The sequence below is a fragment of the Lampetra fluviatilis genome, chromosome 41 (genome assembly GCF_964198595.1).
Source record: "Lampetra fluviatilis chromosome 41, kcLamFluv1.1, whole genome shotgun sequence".
NCBI classification, from domain to species: Eukaryota; Metazoa; Chordata; class Hyperoartia; order Petromyzontiformes; family Petromyzontidae; genus Lampetra; species Lampetra fluviatilis.
This window is the reverse complement of record NC_136315.1, coordinates 7,524,167-7,547,556: the sequence shown is the minus strand read 5'-3', so window position 1 is coordinate 7,547,556 and position 23,390 is coordinate 7,524,167. Positions and strand designations below refer to the sequence as shown.

Genomic DNA, 23,390 nt, shown 5'->3' with positions numbered 1-23,390 from the left:
TTTACTTCACAATTTAGAAACATGCATTCAGTGTGTTTGGCTGCCGCTGTAAATGTCCACATAGTGATACGCCACTTTGTTGAGCTATCATTTGTGGCCAGGCCGCTTCTGAAAAAGATAGCTCAGTGGGCCTTACCTGGTAAAATAAAACAAACACTCTATAGTTTCTAAGTTAACTCTTTGTCCCAAACTTGAAGTGAATCTGGCTAAATGACCACTTACCACTAGAATGCCTTAATGAGAGCAGAGCAAGTGACCTCTTCAGTTTTGGCTTTAATTTACTTCGTGCGAACGGAGTCCCCGAGTCGACGTGAGCTGTGAAGCGGAACTTCGTACATTAATATAATGTGTGGAGCGACGCCAGTTTTGGGTCTGTGTCAAAAAAACACTGCAATATTTTGTCGCAAAGAGTCTGCGCTTATTAATAAACATGTGGTCTACAATGATCCTAACATCTATCAGTACAAATAAAAATACATATCAAATCCTGGATTCCACAATTGGGAAGTCTAATATATAATATTTACAATAAAAAAAAATTTAGATTGAATTGTACAGTTCTGACTTCACAATTATCATGGGTAATTTTCATGAGATGAGTGAAAACAAGAATTTTGAGCCTTTGCCACTTGATTTCTGTGCTCTGAGACAGGTTGTTTATGCTGTGGACGCATCCAGAATCTAACTTATTGTCGTTGGCATCGGTCACGGTCATTGAGCAGTGCGTGTCTCGAGTCCCCGCGATGCTTCACGTCGCAACGGGCTATCAGGGGTAACGTCTTTAAAGTTCGCTACCGGTTTGTGTACGTCTACGTCTGCGCTGGGCTCCTGTTCCATAAAAAGCATCGGCAAAGCCCAAAATATCCTTCATTGGGGATTATAAAGCATGGAAAGGCACGAGGGAGGGAAGAAGGGACATGGCGATTCCGTCTCTGGAACATCGCAAGGAACAGCAGAGCGGCTTCTGCTCATTGCCCGAGTGCTCAGACGTGTAGAATTCCATGCCCTTGTCGAAGCTTCATCAACATTGGTCTTCTCGCGGACCTGTGAGGGCAGTGTCTTGTTCTTTGTGGCCTCAACAGGGTGAGATATCTTAATTTACTAAACTAAACTTTTTTTATATTTTACCAGGTAAGGCCCACTGAGCTACGTTGCTATTTTTTAAGAAGCGACATGGCCGCAAATGATAGCCCATCAAAGTGGCTTATCGCGTGGAAATTTATAGCAGCCAAAGACTCTAAACGCGTGATGTTGATTCTAAATGTGGAGGGAAAAACTGGATGACCAGGAGAGAAAAATACACGCGACCACAAGGAGAACATGCGAATTCCAAATATACAGCAGGCGTCAGGGTCGAGATCCAACCCGCGACCTTCTGCATACCAGGCGAGGGAGTTAATATCTCGCCACCGCATCTTGTGTTGTTGAAACAAGTGCCTTTTACATTCATGTTGACAACATTTTGAGCCCAGTTTTCTCCAGGGCTGGCATGTGGTTACACCTTCCTGGCTATGTACTGTGCCACGTGTAAATGACACCTTTGGATAAACTTCCCCCTGCCCTGGTAATGTATAATTTCCATCGCTGGCTTCGGGGCCACCAACGGGCGATTACATCGTCAACGCGATCTATCGTTGGAGCAGGTGGGGGGGGGGGGCACTTTGACTTGACTTTGAAATGGCACAGCTGGATGCAATTTTTTTTTTAAAGGGGAGTGGAAAGATTTTCAGACCTGTCCACTTGACGCCCCACTGCCTTGGCTGCTCATATTCCACTCGACGGGCCAGGGTTGGGAAGTGGGGGGGCGCGGGGCATCGCTGGAGGTGTCGTGCCGTTGCAAAGCACCGCGATACCCTTGTGCCTTCTAGATTTGAAGTTTTTGTGACTGCAAGGATCCATACTTTTTGGTTTTTTCGGTAAAGTCAAAATTGTTCACTACAGCAATTTTGCTGTGGCGGTTCCACCTGAAGACGGAGGCTTGTGTTGCTTCCGAAACGTCGTGATTTAATTTAGTTGTTTTCATTTGAATGTATTTGATTTTTTTACCTACGTGACTTTACCGAAAACACCAAAAAGTATGGATACCCTTGTGCTTTCGAGAGTAAACTAACGGAGACTTGTTGGGCCTCGGCTTTGCTGCCAAACGGAGAGCGCAACGCGCGAGTGTCAACCGGGTTGAATTTGGCCGAGAGCCTCCCCCCCCCCACTCCCGCGGGCGACTCCGGAACGGAGCGACAGAACGAGAGAGGACGCGCTAATCCGGAACGCCGGCGGGGGAATGTCACATGGCCCCCATCTTGTTTACATGATCCCCTCCAAGTGTACAGCGCCGGTTTATTTCCGTCGCTCCCGAAATGCGTCCGCGGTCCAGTCCGATGGATTACTTGTCGCTTTTTACGGAGCGTCTGTCCCCGTTCACAAAATAAACACGAGTTTCCAGCCGCCCCCGGCGTTCCGGCGATGCGACGTAAGGTCGAACGCGCGCCAGCGCGTGCGAGACGTCGCTTTCTTTTTTTTAGGATGTCTCTAACTGCTCCATGACGCCTGTTGCACGCTGACAGCTATGTTGTTGGCCTTCAACTGCCACCTTGAGCCATAAATGTGACACGTGATGATGGACCAGCATGTGCCTTTGTGTTAATTTTGGGCACCTGAGCGGGATAATGGTTGGGGGGGGGGGGCATTAGCCTCTGGAGAACAAAGTTCGGACCTTCATTTCGTCCCCCCTGAGAGTTGCAACTGTTTACAGCTACACTCATTACGAACGTTAAGGACACCGTTCATAATTCCGATCTCACATCTACTGCCTTGCTCATGACAATACGTTTACGCACGTGCATTTACTTCACGTGCCCTTCGGCATGGAGGTTGTTAAGCTTGATGGAGTCTCGGCGGTCAAATGCAGGAAAGAGTTGCTTGGCATATCATAGGGACAGTTATGTTACATGTGGGAGAAAACCAGAGTCTGCTTGCTGCGGTCCCTTGGCCTTTCTCATCCATTGGGGCATGGCTGTTTTCCTTCACCGATAATCTGCCTGCAATGTCTCTCCACCTATCTTTGTTCCATATAGCTGCATTCATCAACTGAGACGGCTTCCATCCCGTCCGTTGTTTGATGTCTGTCACCCAATCAGATCCTGTTGTGGGCCTTTTCCCCTCGCCCCTTCCAGTGTGCCCTTCCGTCACCCTCCTTTGCAGCCGGTCACCGTTCGCCCTGGTCACGTGTCTGAAGAAAACCCACGCGCAGAGAGAGAAACACACAAACTGTACATGGTATCTGGTCACAAACCTACTTGCTGTGCGGCCACCCACAGACATCGCCTCGTTTCCCCTGAACGTGTCTTCAGGCACGTGGTGGTTCCATCATTCCGTGATCCACCAACCCCCACGGGAATTGCAGGCAACTGTCATGTCTATGCAAGCCATGATATAATGAGTATGGGTGGGACTATTAGGCAAGTCGTTGCGGAGAACTCAGGAAAGGCGTTCAGACAGCCACCGATCATTGTTACGCATCTTGTCATTGATATGCCGCTGTGCCTTCTGATGGAAAAATCCCATAGGACTTCCCAGAAGTTCCAGGGGAAGTCTAAAGCAATGTTGACTTTCATGATGAAATTTAATCTAGAGTCAACTTTATAAATGAGGGTCGATGCTCATGACAAACGCTTTCCATATTTCTTTATTTCCAGCATCTCTGAGGGAGAGTCCCATCCAAAGTCTTGGATGTTTCACCAACTGATCCTATTCCTGTCACTGACCTTCTTATGATGTGTCCTATATATGCCACCTTGCTTCTGAATAAGACCTCTTAGTTAATTCCTGCTTTTCGATTTAAAGCTTTCGTGACTGCAGGGATTCATCTTCTTGGTTCTTTCGGTAAAGTCACGTAGAAGGAAAATAATCTAATAATAAAAATAAAACATAATAAAATAATTCTCACGACGTTTCGGCCACAACGCAAGCAGCCGTCTTCAGGTGGAGAACAGGTGGAGAACAGGTCTGTCGACAGACCTGTTCTCCACCTGAAGACGGCTGCTTGCGTTGTGGCTGAAACTTCGTGAGAATTATTTAATGTTTTATTTTATTCATTTTATTATTTTCCTTCTACGTGACTTTACCGAAAGAACCAAGAAGATAATTCCTGCTTGTAGGCATTTTTCTCACTCCCAGCACATCTCCTCTCTTCTTCTCATTGTACCAGATTTCTCTTGCCATTTTCCCGTTACGCGACTTGTCAAATGCATTTGTCTTTTCATCTCAATTATCCAGGCAGTTAGGTCTACACAAAGCCTTCCATAAGAATCTTCTTGAGAATTCCTAAGGTTTAAGTGTTACTTTTTAATTGTGTTTCCAACACTGATATGCGGTGGCAGGCGTACACCTGTAACCTAACAACTGAGAATTTGGGGTCAGTGGATCACAGTGATGAAAATCAACTCCAGGAGGACTTCTCTCCATGGTAATGTGGGGAACCATATCACGCATCCCATAATCCACAAATTTACTCCATAATCCGAAAATGTTCACAAAATTTTAAGGATAGGGCCACAAATAATAGAAGCTCTTTGCAGTTCCCATGGAGAAAAGGAGTCACTGGTAATAGGGTTTCAGATAAAAGGAGTTATGTATATCTAGAGAAATGAGGTACCAAGTAGGTGAAATAACAGAAAGTAGGCCTAGTATAGGCTTTTGTTGTGTATGTGTGGAGTTTGAGTGCTATCCTCCTGCATGCACAGATGTTCTAAGTCTTTCCAAAAAAAATTGGTCCAATCACTTATTTTAGGTCACTTGCTCTGCTAACTATACACCCCAGTCTAACGGCCCTCTCTGTCCTACACGTGCCACGTGTGAGTCACTGTCCTGTGCCCATGTGACGAAAAAAACGCCTGCATGATGACACACGCGCACGTTTCGGTGCAATTACCAGCGTCTACGATTATACCGCGAGTTTGCAGTGTGCGCGCGGCTAGCACGTGCCCGTGTACACGTGGCACGGCTATTCTTAGTGAGCTATTTGCAATAAGGAAGCACATTTATCGTGAATTATTTGGCCCTTGCTGTCTCATAGTTTTGTTCATGCTGCATTGTTTCATTTGGACTGTGTTGCCACGCCGCTAACTACAAATAGTTGGCTTAACTGCGCATGGTTTAATTTTCGATTTGAAGCTTTCGTGACTGCAGGGATTCATCTTCTTGGTTCTTTCGGTAAAGTCACGTAGAATGGAAATAATAAAATAATAAAAATAAAACATAATAATTCTTACGACGTCTTATCGATAGACCTGCTCTCCACCTGAAGACGGCTGCTTGCGTTGTGGCCGAAACGTCGTGAGAATTATTTTATTATGTTTTATTTTTATTTTTTTATTATTTCCATTCTACGTGACTTTACCGAAAGAACCAAGAAGATGCACATGGTTTGCCGATGACCAAATCACCCTGAAGTGCGCCCGATCCGATCGGATCTTGGAAGCTAAGCCGGGTTGTTGAGCATGGTTGGTACTTGGATGGGTGATCATCACCAGGGATTGGCAGGTGTTGTGGGTGCGGGGCTGCACGGTGGCCAGGAGATGGTGGCAGCATTTGAGTGTTACCCCTCGTATGCTTGGGTCTTCTTCGGGTTCTCGGATTTCCTCCCACGTTCAGTCACGACACTCATTCATGAAATTGAGAAAAAAGTCTTAAGACTCTGTGACGCTTTCCTGGGTAAATAACTGACATTAGTTGAGTTAAATGTTTAACGTTTAAAAGCCCTTCATTAATCCACTGCTGGATGAAAACTCCCCAAGCCATGTCAGTCATGGGGTTGTTTAACCATACTTCGCCATGCTGTAATGACATCATTATTATTAGATAAGAATAGTTTGAAGGAATCGTTTATTACTAATATCTGGATTTCCTGCCTTTGTAGTTTGTCAAACATTGTTTAAGGAATAGAACGAAGCCCTGCTAAGGATCACCTTACAGGCTGTAGTCTTGCCTCTGCCCCCTGTTAAATGCAAAATCCCCCTCGCTCCCTTTGACGATGAGAGCAGAGGACCCTAAACCCCAGTGTTCTGGATACAATCGCATTGCAGCTCAATAATTAAATTCCTCGTCTGTGCCAAATTCCTGCTGCGTGACTGCCTATCTCTCAACGTCCATTCTTCCCTTGTTGGGGCCGACGACTCCCGTGCGTGCGTGAGGTTCTACTAACGCGGCGTAGACATCCGTGTATTGTATGCATACAGCCCTTTGTCACTCCACACACTGCACGGGTCACGTGGGTTAACATACAGACGTTCGCCATGCCCGTCAGTGAGGGTTTGCCGAAGGTGGTGGAGCTTAGATTGATGTACGTACAGTACAACGGTGGAATTTGCTGCGCTGCCTTTTGCTGCCCGCACCTCCGATTAGCACGGTTGACTACGTAGGGTGTGAAATAAGTTCTACATACCTACAACGTAGCCTGTATTGTAACACCAATTGCCAACGGCGGGTGCTCACCAAAGCACTGTCTAAGGTCAACCCTGCTTGTCTTCTGAGATCTGTCGAGATCGGAGACCGAATAAATAAAGCACCGGGACTCCAACACAGAATCAGAATCAGACTATGAATTTATACTGGAGGAATCCGATGAGCTGTGAAGCTCTTCTTTCACAGGTGTCCAGTAAGGGGCACGGGGTCAGAAAGTTACAACAGCAAACAGTACAAAAGCACAGGTGCAATGATAACGGTGATGGAATCGCGAGAAGCAGAGGCCAACGAGCAATGCGGACTTTCCCTGGCCGTGGCGAGGGAAGCCAGCGATGCCTCCATTCATGAATGCCGCCTTCACGTCCCTTTGCTTAACCCCGCGAAGGGGCTGATTTACGGAGATAGAACTAAAACAAAGCAACGACAAAAAAACGAATCCCATCGCACCCTCCCCGCCCCTTCGCTCCCAGCGTCCCTTGACCTTTGCTGGTGCCCAAGAAGATATTCGACCCCCGCTGGTGGGGGGGGGGGGGTCACGCAGCCCAGTGGGTGGCCTGCACCACGCATCCATTCTCTCGTAACCCCTGAAAATGTATCCCAGGCGCCCGGCAGTCGCCGAGCCTGACATCGCGAGCGCCGCATTTAGTGGAGGCAAACACAACGCACCTCGTCACTCTCGTGCCGCGAGGGCGGCGAACGTCGGCCGGCACCGCGTAAATCACCGGGCTACACCGAGCTGCCCTCACTTGTCGGGGTTTTTTCCTTCTCGTTTCCCGCCGGGGGCGGCGCGGAGGCTTCTGCGCGAGTCACACGCCACCGCCACCGGGGTTCGGATTTCAGACGTGCCGCTGAAATGCCAATGCCACCGCCTTCCATGGAAGCTGCCCAATACCGTGGAATCTCACGCATCCAAGTGATTTGCTTGGTGGTGCATTATTTTTTGTTCTTTGCTGCTGTTGCTGCTGCTGCTGTTCAAGTAATGAAACGGAGTTTACGTTCTGGTCCGCGGTTCTTTCGTGTAGCGTCGCGGATGCTGCGCGCAGCTGTGCGTGGTGATTCGGGTTGCCACCTCTGACGTATAAAAATACTGGGAATTTTTCATGGGAACAAGAATATCTCAATACCAGAAGCGGGGGAAGCCACATGCAAATGCATTGTCTTGAGCGGTGTACTTTTACACAACTTACCAATATAGAACTTTTTAACATCCAGAGGAGACTTAGAGATTTCCCATGACAAGCGACCTGAACGAGAAGGCATCCTGAGAAAACCAGGACAGGTGGTAACCCGATCTGTAATGCACGCCTGTAAGCCAGAATCTTGGAGGCAAGTGTTGGTGGATGGTGACCTCCCAAACCTGCTGGGGTGTGAGGTGGCCATGAGGTAGCAGCATGACAAGTGCGTTCATGAACCTATCTGTGCATAATTCTGCCATCCCAAAAAAGGTCCCATGATAGAGCTGCTCACTCCGAGCTATCAATGCTCTGATACGTGCATTGTTTTTGCACTGTTCACCATTTGCCGTTCTCTGGTCAGACTCGGCCATAAATAAGTATGTGTCTGGTGTCGGCCAATCAGTTTGAAAGATAATGCAATTATCAGAGCATGTTTGCTTGCATGTTCACCACAAGTACCGTGTGGTGTTAATGCAGACATGATTACTTGTTAAAGGTTTCTATTTGGTGTTTGAACATCTTAACACCATTTGATTTTAAGCTTTCGTGACTGCAGGGATTCATATTCTTGGTTATTTCGGTAAAGTCACGTAAAAGGGAAACAATAAAATAATAAAAATATAAAAAATAAAATTATCACGACGTTTCGACTGCAACACACGCAATCGTCATCAGGTCTGAAAAACACAGCAAGAAAATTTGAAATAAGTGGCGTTTTTTCCTTAACGTGAAATAAGTGGCTGTTTTTTATTCACATTAAGAAAAAACCGCCACTTATTTAAAATTTTCTTGCTGTGCTTTTCACACCTGATGATGATTGCTTGTGTTGAAGTCGAAACGTCGTGAGAATTGTATTGTTTTATATTTGTATTATTTTATTGTTTCCCTTCTACGTGACTTTACCGAAAGAACCAAGAATATCTTAACACCTGTTTTATAGCCAGAAAGGGTATAAAACCTATTCTTATTTTTCATACTCTGCCATCCCCTTGTATGTGTCGACTTTCTCCAAGTACTCTGGTTTCCTTTCGTGTGCAAAAAAAATACTTATTACAATGGAAAAGGACAATTATTACAGAGCAGTACCCTGTATAAACTACATTATGACTCTTCCTTCAATATGCAAATGTTTTCTTGCCTATAAAGTGTGCAAGTTTGGCACGATTGATTTTATAGAAACATTTGTTTTAGAATGGAATGTGTAAAAACAATGGTTAACATTCCAGATACCCGTAGGCTGGACATGCTCCTATCCACGAGTCGTATTTCCACAATCATTTCCCAGCATGACATGCAGCAACAGATGCACATTATAGGCTGAGTCAACCTAGGAAAGGCCCTCACTGGATAAGGAAGTAGCTGTTATGGATTTTAGTTGATTTAGAATCCTTGCATAATTACTCATCGTTCAACCTTGTCACAAACGCTTAGAAAAAAAGTTTATGTTTTAAAATATATATTTGTTCCTTCAAAGTTAGTTTATTTTGCGTGAGATCGTGGCAGTTACTGATGTCACTGTTTGAACTATAACCCTCCACCACCCAACAGAGCCCATAAAATCAAGCTGTCATATGAGCAAATGTGCAAATAGATTTGGTGTTTCAGCAAAACTAGAATGTTCAAACACAATGACAATTCTATACGTTTCTCGTGGAGATTACATCCAGCATCATATATTTATACATTTGAGTTTTCTTTACGTGGAATAATTATTATTATTTTTCCAACGATGCTCAACATTCAGTCCACTCAATTAACAACGTGTGAGTGCTGTAAAGTCGATGGAATCTGCAGTTCGGCACCTCATGTGTTCTGTCCATATTTCTCCTCCAGAGACAACCAAAGCCTTGACATTCAAGGGACAAGCTCGAGTGTCAGCATGAACTCAGGTAAGGACATTTGGGTAATGGGAGGAGGTTGAAGTGCATGTACTCATCTATCCATGCATTAACATTAGAGCTAAATAAATAAATTACAGCCAACTCAGTACAGGTTGGTAAATGGCTTGGTAGAGCAGGACTGGTCTGATATGACTCTATACTATTTCTCTTTACTATGTTGGTTTTTTTTACCAGGTATAGCCCACCGAGCTATATTGCTCATTTTTCAGAAGCGTCCTGTCCATCACAAATGATAGCCCAACGAAGTGGCTTATGTGGAAATTTCTAGCAGTCAAATATTCTAAACGCAGGTTTGTAAACGTGGAGGGAAAAACCGGAGGGCCCGGAGAGAAAATCCACACGACCGTGGGGAGCACTAACGTCAGGGTCGGGATTTAACCCACGACCTCCTGTATACCAGGCGAGGTAGCTGACATCTCGCCACCGTGGCGCCCTCGCCACTGATGATAGCCGTGACCGGGTTTCCGGGTTCGTAGCACCGTGCGTTAACCACTGTGTCCACTACTCCACCCATGCCAATGGGGCATTGCACGTGCCGCATTTCCATGGCCGCTGGCGATTGGGCTCTGGTGGCCTAGGGGCAACCCGGTTCTGGCCCACAGTCTCTGAGCCGTCCTCCTCACTCTCCGTAGACATGGGTGGAAGGTCAGGAAGCAATCCTTAAACACAAATATAGTTTTTCTGTTAACAATGACTACTCATTGATGTATTGATTCTGTGATCTGCCACAGTGTATATTTAACGATAACATTGGGTTGGATGGTGGAGCAGTGAAACCCATTACCTGAGTTTGATTGCAAACCATTATCATTTGTATTATTATTTTAAGAGTGTGGCGCGTGCGTGTGTTATTTATCTTGATTTGTGTTATTTATATTCTTTGGGTCTTTCGGTAAAGTCACGTAGATAGTTTTTTGTTTATTTTATTTTTATTAATATGAACATATCTACGTGACTTTAGCGAAAGACCCAAAGAATATTAATCCCTGCAGTCACGAAAGCTTTAAGTAAAGATTTGCCTGTGTTATTGCACTTACTTTTGTAACTTTTTGACTCCTAAAAACTAAGATGTGTGCGCATTGATGAAGAGACACGTGTTGAGTTACATATAACATGTGTTAAGCATTGGTTATAACGATTTTTTTTTCATTTTTGTCAACAGACAGAACCTTCAGCAGTAATGGATTACCCCAAAATGGTTCTCTCGGTGTAGGTGGGGGTAAGTTTCAAATGTTGTTTTCAAGCCATACGTCTCGTCATGATATCTGATTGTTTTATCGAAGTCTACACAGGTTGATCATCCAACACAGAGCTCTGCTTAAGCTCATAAACATTGAGAGGCTGTTTTACACAAACATACAAGTCCTGCTTCACCCAAGTTATTGATTTTCTGGTGTTTGCATTGCCAGTGTACTCTTCACCTTTTGGCGGCCTTTTGATCGATAGTGCTCGTGCGACAAAGCCATAAAAGGGTCTGTCTCTGGTGTAGGCCAGTCAGTTCAACGACAGGGCATACGTTATTAAAGCATATTTGTTTGTATTTCTGGACGACAAATGTGTGGTTAATGCAGACTTTATGGCTTACAAAAGGTGTTGTCTATTTGGTGCTTGAACATCTTACCACCTATGGTATTTATGCAAAATTCTGTACCTTCAGATTTAGATATGGGACAGAATCTTGTTCATGAATGTGCATGCAATGTTCTCTCGTTTGCAATAGTTTTTTTACAAAGCTGGTGTGATCACATACGAAGTTCAAAAGGGATCCTGAAAGTTGTGATTCATAATTCGTTTCATTTGGGTTAAATCACATACATATGTAAAAAAAAAATGACTTTAATCCTCTACCACCCGACAGAGCCAATCAAATTAAGTTGCCACGTGGGCAAATATGCCAATTGATTTGGTTTATCAGCAAAACCACAGTGTTGAAAAGCAAGAAAGCAAGCAAACTTTAAAATGCTGTTTGATGGTTGGCTGGAGACTGCATCCGGCATCATGAGGTGTTAATAAAAGCTCTGCTCTCTAAATTGGCATGATCCTGCACAATGATCTGATACAAAAGAAAGTTATTATGCATCAAAATATTGTTCGTGAAAGCCTACGTATAAACATCGGCCAAAAGTTTTGTGTTCGTAACCACGTGCCCTCACGCAATTCAATTAACAACTAAACCGCGTGCGACTGACGACCAGAATAACAATTGGGTGTGATCGTGACGTGATTGCAATAGTTTTGTTGACGTTGCCACCTATGTCCATATAAGCTTGGACTCTTAAAAAACAAACTGGCGGCCCTCGTTTAGATCTAGCTCTTCTATTGACACGTGTGCGAGTAACGGATATACACGCTGATGCTGCTGATGCTACCACCACCGCTAGCTTTCCTGCTCACACACTCACTCCATCTCTGGGGGAGCCCCCCCTCCCTTGTGGGGAGCCTGAGTGGTGGTCTTCTCCGTGAGATCACCACCGTGATTGCTGTTCCCCTGTCTGTTTCTGCTCACTCTTAATGCCTCCACTCTGGGGCCGTCTTGTTGCGGTTGCTCTGGTAACGGGCCTGTGTAGTCATGGCAACTGAATTCATGTTGCCGTGGTGATACTTGGATTGCCCTGCATGCTATGTGGCTCTTACGTCCGTTCAGAGGGAGTCATTTGGAGAAATCTGATTGAATTAAAATGTTATCCAAAAAAACAATAATCTTATAGTGAGGTAAAAACCCTTCAGTTTTATTGAAATTGTTATCCTCATTTCTCCAATGCCCATGAGGCCCCGTTAAATTCCTGGGGCTTTATCAAGGCCAAAATGAGACATACTTCTTTTAGCTAATCTTCTGTAAAACCAATATGTAAACTAAAAAAAACATAGATTACACACAGTTGTAACTATGTTAAAAGATAACTAATATCTCCTACATTTTTTATAAGACCTCATGAAGATAGTGATAATGTAAGCACCCAGAAAACAAGGCCAAGAATAAACACACATTTTTAGGAGCGTTCTGATTCAGATGCTTGGCCAATTATAGTTTTATTTTGCCTCCTCAAATTGGATGCATGAGGCCCGAATGAGCATCTCCCACTCCCGCCACAAGTAGTCTCCTACGTGGGCTGAGTTCCGAATGGAACACGGATTGTAATAGAGGCCCTTCTGTCTGATCTTCTGTGGCATTTTGGACGTAATTGGCTTTGTCCCTCAAGAGCGAGACAAACGCAAGTGGCCTTGCTCCCTCCTGCATGGCCCCCGTCCCCGTGTGTTTTCTGCTTGCAGAGGCGCCGGTCCGCACGCATCCCCGATCCGTGTCGGCTCTTACCATTAACGTCAAGCGAGTGCAAAGCACACCTGATATTCCGCAATGCACAGGTATACGCGCACAAAGGGCTCATCACCACTCTTTTATTCCCCTCTTTCCACTCGCACATCCAAGCCGTGTCTCCAGTTAAAAACCGCCAGTGCCGTGCTGGCCCCGTGCTGGCACGGCTCAGATGTGCAAGTGGAAAAAAGTTTTTTATCTTGTCCGGACTAATGCTGGTATGGTTCTGGCTGTCTTGCATTGCTGTCCAAAAATGTGATTGATCCCACTGTGTTTTCTTTTCGGTGCTCTTGTCATTGTTTTACATTTTTATTCCTTCGAATTTTTTTAAGACCCAACACACTCACACTCGCTCTATTGTTGAAGCACATTTTCTGCTCGTTTAAAGCTGTCAAATGCAATGAGCATACATGTGAACTGTGGTTGAATCGGGATGAATAAGGATAATTTGAGAAAACTCCCCCAGAATAAATGGCACATTCTTACCTTGTAGTAAGGTGAACATGTACCATCTCCTATTTAGGGGATCTTGTTAAAACACATTCTTAGTCCATAGAAGTGCTGTATGGTGTTGCAGATATCAACATGCAGTCAAGTAAGGTTTAATTGAATCTAAAGCATTCATACTATTAACGTACTTCCATTTGTTTTATACCATGAAATGGTGGGTTAGGTGATTTTGATGATACTGACAATGATGCATTTTTTTTCTCAGTAATATAATTTTTACTTCATCAAAATACACATGGATGAAATATTTAACATGTTTTACTGGTCATAATTGAGTTGGATTACTGTGCACTGTACGTATGTATACTTTTAATGTGACATTAATTTGTGTAATTGCCTGTTGCGCTTTGTGTGTGCAGAACGTGTGCGTTTAAAGAGAACCAAACTCAGTTGTGAATTTACGTTGATTGTTAGTGCATTATTTTGAGATACCCACAGGTCTGCATGTGCAACAATAACATACTAACAGTCCTTTTGCATGGTGACTGATCCTCACTGGGAGATCGAAAAACAAAAAAACACCCTAAATAATGTAATTAAAGTATCAGCGCTTTGTAGGCACTTGTAGGTCCATGCCTAGGCTGTGTGTTCTAGTCTCTACGCCCATGCATTGGATAAAAGAAAAAAATACTTTAAAGTTGCAGTCACCAGGGACGTCATTATCAGAGGCACACCCAGGGGTGAGGCAAAGGGGCATTTACCCTTCCACCAAATAAAACTTATTAAATAAATGTTTGAGAATGCCACTGTATGCGATGGACCGTTTTTAGGGGGGTTTTAAATACATCTAAAATTGTAAATGATTAATAAATGTGGCTTGACTTTGCTCTCATTCTAGTAACAATTACTATCGTTGATGTGCATTCGTGGTAGGAAGGCAGCAGGACAATTTTCCCCCTCCTAAAATGTTTCGCTGGGTGTGCCACCGGCCACGAGAACACGCCGGTGATGTCACTGTGACGTCAGTGCTGCACCGCAGCGACGTCACGAGAGCGTTCTAATGACGTTCACGACAATGATTTCAAAGGTTACTGTTAACACGTGTTAAACAGCGCAGTACGTATTTAGAGTTAAACTAATTATTTGGTGATGACGCGTTGGTAGTGGTGGTGCACAAGCACAACACCACGGAATGCATTCCTCAATAACACTGCCTGAAAAGAAATGAATATGTATCATAGGTGACATTGTAGAGCAATGGGTCATCCTGTCTAGAAGGTCAGAGCAACTTATTTTTCGGTGACCTCTTCGGTTAAATCGTCGTACATTTCTACAGAGAGACGCCGTGAAAATTTGAAGTAGATCGAGCCATAGAGAAATGTAATAGGGCAGAATTTTCCAAATGTAAATGTGGTCCACGATGGTGTTTCTGATATAGTCTCCCTCTGGGATCAGTCCACGATTGCATCCATCCACTAACCAAGCTTAGAAAGGCTTTTCATGATGCTTAAGCAAATGCTTAAATTCCACCCTTATTAACAACACCTGTTAATTTCAAAATGCAGTGTTTATTTGAATAACACATTGTGTGTGGGGTCAAATTTCGTTATGAAAAGTATGTTCAGGAATTCCTTTTTAAAAACATGATTTCAAGGAAAACCCAATAAAAAGAACCGTAATATGTTTTTACGGGCTCTTTGTCACCATTTAATAAAAAAAAAACATTTAACATTCTTTAAAAGAAAATTACGACAATACTGGACTAAAATTCCAGACAACAAAATTCAGGAAACACAAATTGTGGACAAATTATTCCACATTTGTGAAAAAAAATCCACATTTTGCGTAGCGTTTGCAATTTGCTGCGTGTATTTTTTTAAATATCGGCTTGAGCTTCAAAGCAGCAGAGGCGGCAAGTTGCTGTCAAATTTTCAACAGCACAGTCGCAATCGGTTTGCGTCGTGTTGAAGCACCGCATGAGGACACGCCGTGAGCCTGTCTCAGGAGCAGCCCCCGCCGTATCGCGATCTTCGTCGTAATTAACTGTTTATAGTGCTCCGTCCGTGCAGTATGTAACCATTGGGACCTGCAGTCTGAGGCCTTAATTTCTTGTAGTCTTTGCATCTGATTAGTGAGCTATAGGCTCTGCATAAACCTAACTTCATTGCTCATCCAATCATAATATTTTGATTTTCCATTTGCTCTTCAAACGGTCTTTCCTCCAAAAAGAAAATCACACTCAAAGGGATGTATAATAGAAATCTGCAGAAGCCCTGCCCTGCTTGAATAAATTCAGAGCACCAAAAATATATTCTCATTGAAACTATTGGTGAATTTTTATAAGAATCTGCTAACAAAATATAAAATATAATCACAAATTATGTGTTTTTTTTACTCACAATGGTATATTTGTGAAAGTAATTGATGCACACCTGTCAACCCCTTATCAGTGCCTACCCTATTACAGACTAACTCAGACCTTATTGGTCACCCCGTGCCCTTATAAATATCAACGTGCATCATACAAATCCCCATTGAAACAGCTGTACGCCGTATGGACCTGAAAACTAAATTTTTCTGTACAAGAATACGAGTAAACCGTATTGGTTGACAGGTGTGTTTATGGCTTTTGTGGATTTCTGGTGACTTCTTTTCTGATTATCCACATGACTAAGCACAAAGGGTTCTGGGTCTTAGCTCTTGAAAATTATTCATTTTCTTCTTTAAATTCTTAACAAATCAAAAATCTTTCATTTCATCCAAAAAACAATGCCATCATCCTGATTTTGCCTTCAACCAAATTATATTTTTCCATTTTTTCTGCTCTTATTTATTTTATGACCGAACAGTTGGGTGTCTCATTATTCAAACTCTGATGTGTACAGGTCTCGACTTGTACAACAAAATTAAAACCCCCATTTGCAAACACATTAAAACAAAGAGAGCAAATATATGATTAGTTATTTCTGCATATTCAGCCAATGACCATTTCACCCAAGGTTGAGCCTCGTCTCATTTAGATGTCGTAAGCTAAGTATGGTTGAGAATTGGTGACTATCATGCATTATAAGCAGAAGTGCAATGTGCATTGTGTGCAGTAGAATGCAATGCAGCAACATCTATTGCTGTTCTGTAATTCTGCCCAAAGGGTTGTAAAAAGAACCCCTCACTGTCTGCAGAGCGTGGCGGAGAGTCTCGCCAAGTATTTGGTTCATTACAGCTCTAATGGTTAGTTGTAAGAGTTCATACTTTCAAAATGTGTAGGGTTTAACTTTGTTTAAGTGTTTATTTATTCCCGAGATTTTGTCTCTGAGATGAAGAAATAAATGAATCAATTATACATTTTTTAAATTAATATTATGTCCATTTCGTATCGATGTCAGCAAATTTACGAAGCACACACCTATTAGTTCTGCACCGTTAGAAATTTGTCAGCAGTGACTCGGTCTCTTTTAAAAATAACTTCGCTTTCTGTAAGTGACAGAAGTTATCGAAAATGAGAGCTCAGTATGAGAGCTTAGTGTAAGTTACAAAAAACATAAACTGTGATGAGATCACATTCATTACATTCTTTGTAAGTGTTCATCTAAAAGTATATTAGTGCTATTACTGTAGGGCCCTTTAAATATAGATTGTTGATCCTATGGGTAGCCTGGTCCCTTCCATGATAATGTGAAATGTACACCACTGGCAAGTGGCTTGTGAAGATAATAACCGGCTCATTGTCTATTTTGAGCAGTACGTAGAAAGACGCTTCACCGTTCATTTCAAGCGTGTGTACCGTTTGAAATGCGGCGCAAGCTAAATGTGTTTGCCAATGGGACTGCTAAGGAGCCCCAAATTTAGCCGTTTGCACGCGGAGTGAGTGGACCTGCGCTTGACCTGTCCTCCGTTGGGAACCGCTTGTTCCGCACTCACCACGACGTGGCCTTGGGTTCCGCACAGAGGGTGGCGCGGTCAAGGTGATCAGTGGGAAGGGGTCAGTGACCCTGAGACCCTCTTCGTATGGGGGTCAGCAGGGTCGCCGCAGCAAGACTGACAGCTGGGAAACTTGGACTGACTCGATCCTCACAAGTAGGTCCGAGGCTCGATTGGCAGAGAATGTTTTGTCTTCAGAAGGCAGACTCAAAAACCTCCAGGCATTGCTTTAAAACACAAACGGTCGTGGATACGCGAGCGTTAAGCTCACGGCACGGTCTCAAGGCGAGCGCGCTCTGTTAGAGTTGCGTTCCTAGGCGATGAGCGAACATGTCTTTTTTTTGCAAGGGCTAAAATAGTTATTTTGCTGTACGTGAAATTACATTTTTTTACGAGAATATATTTCGAAAATGAATGTACAGAGACAAGAGAGCCGCCAAGGCTGACGCGAGCAGAGGAACTGCTAGATTGACGCACGCACAAGCTCCACGTCAATTTCGCCAGTCCTCCACGCACTCTGCGGGTGGTGGCCTTGCACGGTCTCACCAAGTCCGGCTTCAGGGGGCTTCACCGTGGAGGCTGCGCGTGAACGCGAGAGCTGGTTAACGGGATCGAGGGCGCCCAGCCCCACTAGCCCCAGATGCCCTCGTCCTATTGGCCGCACTCACAGTTGTTTGATGGCAAATATCTTGAGCTTGGCATAAGAACAAACGCTTACTAAGCCACTTATCAGTGTTTTTTTTATTAATAAAATGACTAAAAATCACGTCGCCGTCCGTCACACTTGATATGATAATAAATTCGAACTGTGATACCCGGAATGTGAAATTACAATGTAGCGTCGCTATTTGATGTATGTGCAAGTACAGAACAAATAAGCAGGGCAAAACCATATGTCACTTCAACTGAAAACATGATTATTCTTTATGCTATCTCGGTTTTTGCCAAGTTGTATTAACTCCTGTTTAGATTAATTTTTTTTATATACCAAAAAAGTTAAAATATGCTAGAAAATTGCACAGAACATTGCAGGAATCAATTGTTTGCCAAATAATTAGATGACGAAAATTGCAAAACACACGTGGATATATATTTTACTGTCGTATTCTGTATTCTAGAGGCTCAGGTTACTTCTTTCGTGGCAGCCCAGAGTATGACATTGGTCCGGTTATGGTGCCGATACAAATTTTGTGTCAGATTTGCATCTTTTTTGCAAATGCGCAATAATTATTTTCTTACATCAGCAACGCCTTTTCACCCATCGTACGGGAAAGTATTGCGTAAAACTGGTCAAAGATGCCTGTCGCATAGCAGAGTCCTCGTGTATTTATTTTCCAGCCCAATATGCCGGAGCTACGTTAAGCCTACCTCTCGTTATGCAAGGCAACAACGAAGCCACATTTGCGGGCTTTGAAATAAAATAACTTTCTTCTTTCAAATTAAGCTAATGATGCGTCGACCGACCACATAGTAACAAAGGTCACCTAATGAAGGCTTTTGCAATCGTTATGTTAAAAGAAGGTGCAGTTAAATAAAAAAAAACTTACCTTTGTAGACTCTTTGAAACACAGTGGTTATATGCATTTCAAACAAATATATATTGTTAGGTGGTGGTTGGGGGGGTCGTGCAGTGATTCACACAGAGCACTATGAACCCGGCCGCCCGAGTTTAATTCCTGGTCATGGCTAACATTGGTGGTGAATTATATCTGAACTAACCCTTGCCCCCCCCCCCCCCGCGTCTCACCAACCTGCACAGAGCAATTGAGTGAAGTATGGGTCAGAAAACAACCCCCATGATCAACATAGTGACAAAAAGCTTAAATGTATTCATAATACTATGACCGTACTATTGTGTAGTTAGGTTTTAATGTTAAACTTGGCAGATGGTGTGAGTTGAGACTTCCCCCAAATGATGATCTAATACACATTGGTGATCAGACAGCTGAAACCTCACTCGGGATAATGAGCTTCAAATACACTGTGTTCTAAAGTAGGTCATTGTTGTGCAGCACATATGAGTATCAATTGCAGCGGTATCGTTAAATGTTAATGATTCACAGGCATTGTATATTCGACAATTTATTTATGATCATTTGAAAATGATTGCTATGACGTGTTAAGAATTTGTATTTTTGGTGAGGGGTGTAGGGTAATATCCTTTTATTTTGTATAAAATGAAAGTTACTGCTTTTAAAATGTGATGTTCAAAATGTAGTGGAGACTTAAACATTGATGGTCGTGATGTGTCGTTTTAGTATTGCAGTTAAGAATAAGTATTTCCTTTTTTCTCTAATTTCTTCCCGTTATAGGTCCTGATCACCAATCAAGTGAATCAGGTAAAACATAATCCGGTTGAATTAACATCTAATAAAATCTTTATCTTGACACAACTTGTGGTTTATGCATGTATTCCATATGCATTTTATAATGGATAAATGACCCTCTAGCCAAGTAGCGAACGTGGTTACCTTGAGAATCTGTTTGATTCTCCATTGTGTTTGCATTACTCCTCGAGTCCTTGAAATTAATCCTGGAAAGCAATTGTGCAAACTCACAGTCTGATAATTTACGGGAAGGCAAACGATTCCCGTGACGTTGCCATGGCTGTTAGGATCTTTGCCGCGATGCCCTACTGCTGCTTCCAAGTTGCACGTGGTGCGTGGCGATGGTGACCATGATCAGCGGTGCACCGAGAAAATTATATTCGGAGGGGGAAGATTAATTTCTGTTGAGGCCCATTGAGATAAGAAGCTTTTTTTCAATGGTGGCTAGGCCACAGAGGCAGGCAAGTTACACTGGAAAGAGGTTTTAATGGGATCATAATGATCTGCCCAAACATGACCATACATGGCCAGACCATTACATGGCCTCACCCGAACACCAATGATGAATCGTAATAACGGCTGCGAAAACCTTCGCGTCAAGCTAAGGGTCCGATCTTTGTCTCGTGTCCTCCCCGACGACCTACAGACCGCTGGGGGTCCGGTCCCGTGTCCCCTGCTCCATTCGGAGCAGCCAACGGGGACGGGGGAAACTCCTCGCTGGCGGCCAAAGGCTTCCGCAGCGTGCGGCCCAACCTCACAGCCGCCGAGAAGAAACAGGTGAAGATGCACGCACATGGGCGGGGGGGGGGGCACTTGTACGTGCACACAGTTGCTCGGCGCGCTCATAGCTCTTGCTCGCTGTAAGATCCTCAACAGAAGACACCGTTGAAGTTCAGCTAGGCCCTGGTTATGGCACTGTATGTCCGCATGTGGTGGTGCCACCAGTTGAAATTATTTAGCGCGCAGAGGCCCAGGGATATCGGCACAATGTGAGCCGCAGTGCGCAGCGTTGCTAAGCTGCCTTTCCACGCAGTCACACTCAGCTGGCATAGCTTCAGGTTTTTGTTTCTTAGGCGCGATAATGTTGAGCAATGTCAAATAATTCAGCATCGTACATAACGTCACACTCCACCGTGTTTATAGACGTGCCATCGATGAACATACTGTCAGGTAAACATGTGATCGTTCGTCCTATCGCCACAATTTGAGGTCATGAATCGGTTCAAGAATCTGTATTTTTAAAATTAAATTTTTACCATTTCATATGTACTGTTTCTCATTTTCAAATGTATTGTTTTCGAAGTTTCGCTCCGTTACCTTAACTGTAACATTAGAATATAATTTGCATTAATTTAGTATACATCATAAATCAATGCATGCATTGTGAGATTCATAATTCATTTGAAACGGATGAATCGATGCATTGCTACGTGCCTGCGGGAGTGTGAAATAAGTTGTAAGCTTGACCATTTGAATTCTGATGAATGAAACGTGCTCAACATTCGGTGAGCTCGCACTGATGAGAAGCTGATCCTTAACCATGAAGAAAGGAAGAATAACATTTGGAAAGTTTATTTGAAATCGGGAAACTCGAAGGCTGGCCCTGAGCTTCTTCTTGATCTTCTTGATCTGATCTTTTCAACTTCTCTATTCTCTTCGCCTCTGTGATTCTTCACTGGTTCACGTGGAGAGGTGTAGAAGGTTGCTATAACATTGAAATATTAAAGTTGATAACTAATTCTAAATTGAATACTCACTTCTTTAGAACAACTTTTTGTCTTTTAGTTTGTTGTCTGATTAGCACGGTTGGCTATGTACGGTGCAAAATAAGTTAACATATATCATACATTTAAATTGTAAAATTATAGATAATGGGATATTTTTTAAATAAGTTACTAAATTAGAATAACACAAACTTTACAGGATTCTGTAGGAATGTCTAATTCCTGTAGGAGTCTTAAGGATTGTTTGTAAATCATACAGGACCGTTTATTTTGCCTCATATAGATTGTGGTCATTCAACTGCCATTTGTCAGGTGACACACACACACGTTTGAGACGTGTGTGTGTGTCACCTTACATTTTTATTTTAAGAACTTTTTGTTACAACCGCCCCCTTTCATCCAGGTGGACCGCTGACCTTTGACCTCTTGTTTTCACGCGTGCCGTGCACTAACCCAGCTTCCCGCTGCTCCCCCCAAAGAGGAGAGCTTTGCATGGAACCCTCCAACTAAATCCTCCTACTCCGTGCTTGCGTCCATTCCCATCATGAAGTTTGTGAGCATCACCGCCGATGCCGGTTCTAACCCCCCGCGATGGCCTGCCAATGCGGCTCAGCCCTCGGCCACTTTGGATAGAGCGCATGCCCCCCTCACCGGCCAGCACTTCTCTAACTCCTCTTACGACACCATCACCACCGTGTCCACCACCGATAGGGTGTACCGCAGAACCACAACGTCGACGTCGGTCGAGGAATCCTTTCTCGCTAACAGCGCACCGCTTGCCACCGGGGACGCTGCTCGCAAATGCCCCACGCCTCCTCCGAGGACCTTCCGCGTTCCTTCCTCTCAGGCCGATGCCTTTGCCGCCAGCCATAGCGAACCCCCGCAGTCGCGTAGCAGGACCGAAGCGTCCCTTTCTACGGTGGGATCGGGCTCCGCCAGTTTGCCAAGCCTTCCTCAAGACGTGCCTAACCTTGCCGATGTCTTCCAATCTCAGAGCCGCTCCGGTGCGGCCACGGCCGGCGGTAAGCGCACGCCGCTGGCGCCCTTCCGACCCGAGCCCGGCGTCGCTCCCGCACCCACTCAGTCGTTTGTTGAGATTGGAAACGCGGAGGTCACTCCCTCCGAGCGGAAGATTTCCTCGATCAAACTTGCCCCCGTCAAAACCACCGTCACCACCGTCACCACCAGCAGCAGCAGCAGCAGCGGGGGTGGCGGAGGCGGTGGTGGTGGCACCCCCGCCACGGCTGTGGACAAGGAGAAGGTAGTGGACGCCCTGACGGACGCGGCTAACCGCGTCGGCAAGGATTTAGTCGACCGGCAATTTGCTCCGCCAATGCAAGGATCTCGCCAGGGTGTGACCCCATCTCATCAGGTGACTAACATCACGACTCCCACCGTTGACGTGTCCACCTCCATGGAAACTAACTCCACAGGCTGCACGCTCTCGGGCCTCCACGTGGCTCGCGATACCTCGCTGCTGTCCAGCGTGAAGGTCGCCACTGGCAAGGTTGAGACGGCGGAGAAGACGACCTCCACGGTCCAAGGAGCCCGACGGAATGTGCCACTGCCGCCAGTGAGGGGGGTGGATAATTTAAAAGTCCCTCCGAGAAATGCGGTATTTTCAACTTTCGTAAATAATTTGTTACATTTTTTTGTTTGTTACCGCCTATGTTCAAGTGACCGTACTAATGATCGTGCAAAGCCACAGTACAGTGACGAGATAGTTGCTAAAGAGTCCTTCAAGCTCTATTTTTGTAAATCACCATTTTGCAAAGACTACTTTATTAAAGTTTTTTTTTATTGCACAAGAGGCCATTGTGAAGCATGAGCGATAGGGTTAAGGGATACAGATATTACGTGGATGACAAGCCCGAGGCCAGGTTCCCACTGTGTAAGGGAAAACATTTTGCAAAGACTTACAATAAACAAGTCGGATAGCTCTCATTTGCATTTACTCATGACATTTATGTGCACCCATTAGTATTGCGTACACCACAATTATTAGATCTGTGTGTTGTGTGTGGTGGGGTAATGTGTGGGTAACTCCACCTCTGGCCAGCTTGGTAGAGTGGGGAGAAAAATAGGAGGTCCTTCTGGGAACATTGGTGCGAGTGAGCAAACCG

The 23,390-nt window shown here is 44.3% G+C and overlaps 1 protein-coding gene across 14 annotated transcripts in view; it reads left to right on the top strand.

Moving 5' to 3' along the window:
* The window catches only part of LOC144946506 (sorbin and SH3 domain-containing protein 2-like), a 193,591-nt gene that overhangs the window by 104,004 nt on the left and 66,197 nt on the right, over positions 1-23,390 (top strand). For 9 of the 14 annotated variants that reach the window (XM_078875446.1, XM_078875445.1, XM_078875450.1 and 6 more), the window contains exons 3-9: positions 9,468-9,523; positions 10,698-10,754; positions 12,806-12,898; positions 17,244-17,372; positions 19,529-19,555; positions 20,190-20,320; positions 22,262-22,639. In XM_078875446.1, coding sequence (XP_078731572.1) covers positions 9,514-9,523; positions 10,698-10,754; positions 12,806-12,898; positions 17,244-17,372; positions 19,529-19,555; positions 20,190-20,320; positions 22,262-22,639 — 825 coding nt within the window. In that variant the 5' untranslated portion in view covers positions 9,468-9,513. Of the gene's footprint in view, positions 1-9,467; positions 9,524-10,697; positions 10,755-12,805; positions 12,899-17,243; positions 17,373-19,528; positions 19,556-20,189; positions 20,321-22,261; positions 22,640-23,390 lie in introns of those variants that run through there. The other 5 variants (XM_078875455.1, XM_078875453.1, XM_078875451.1 and 2 more) reach the window with 4 other exon arrangements.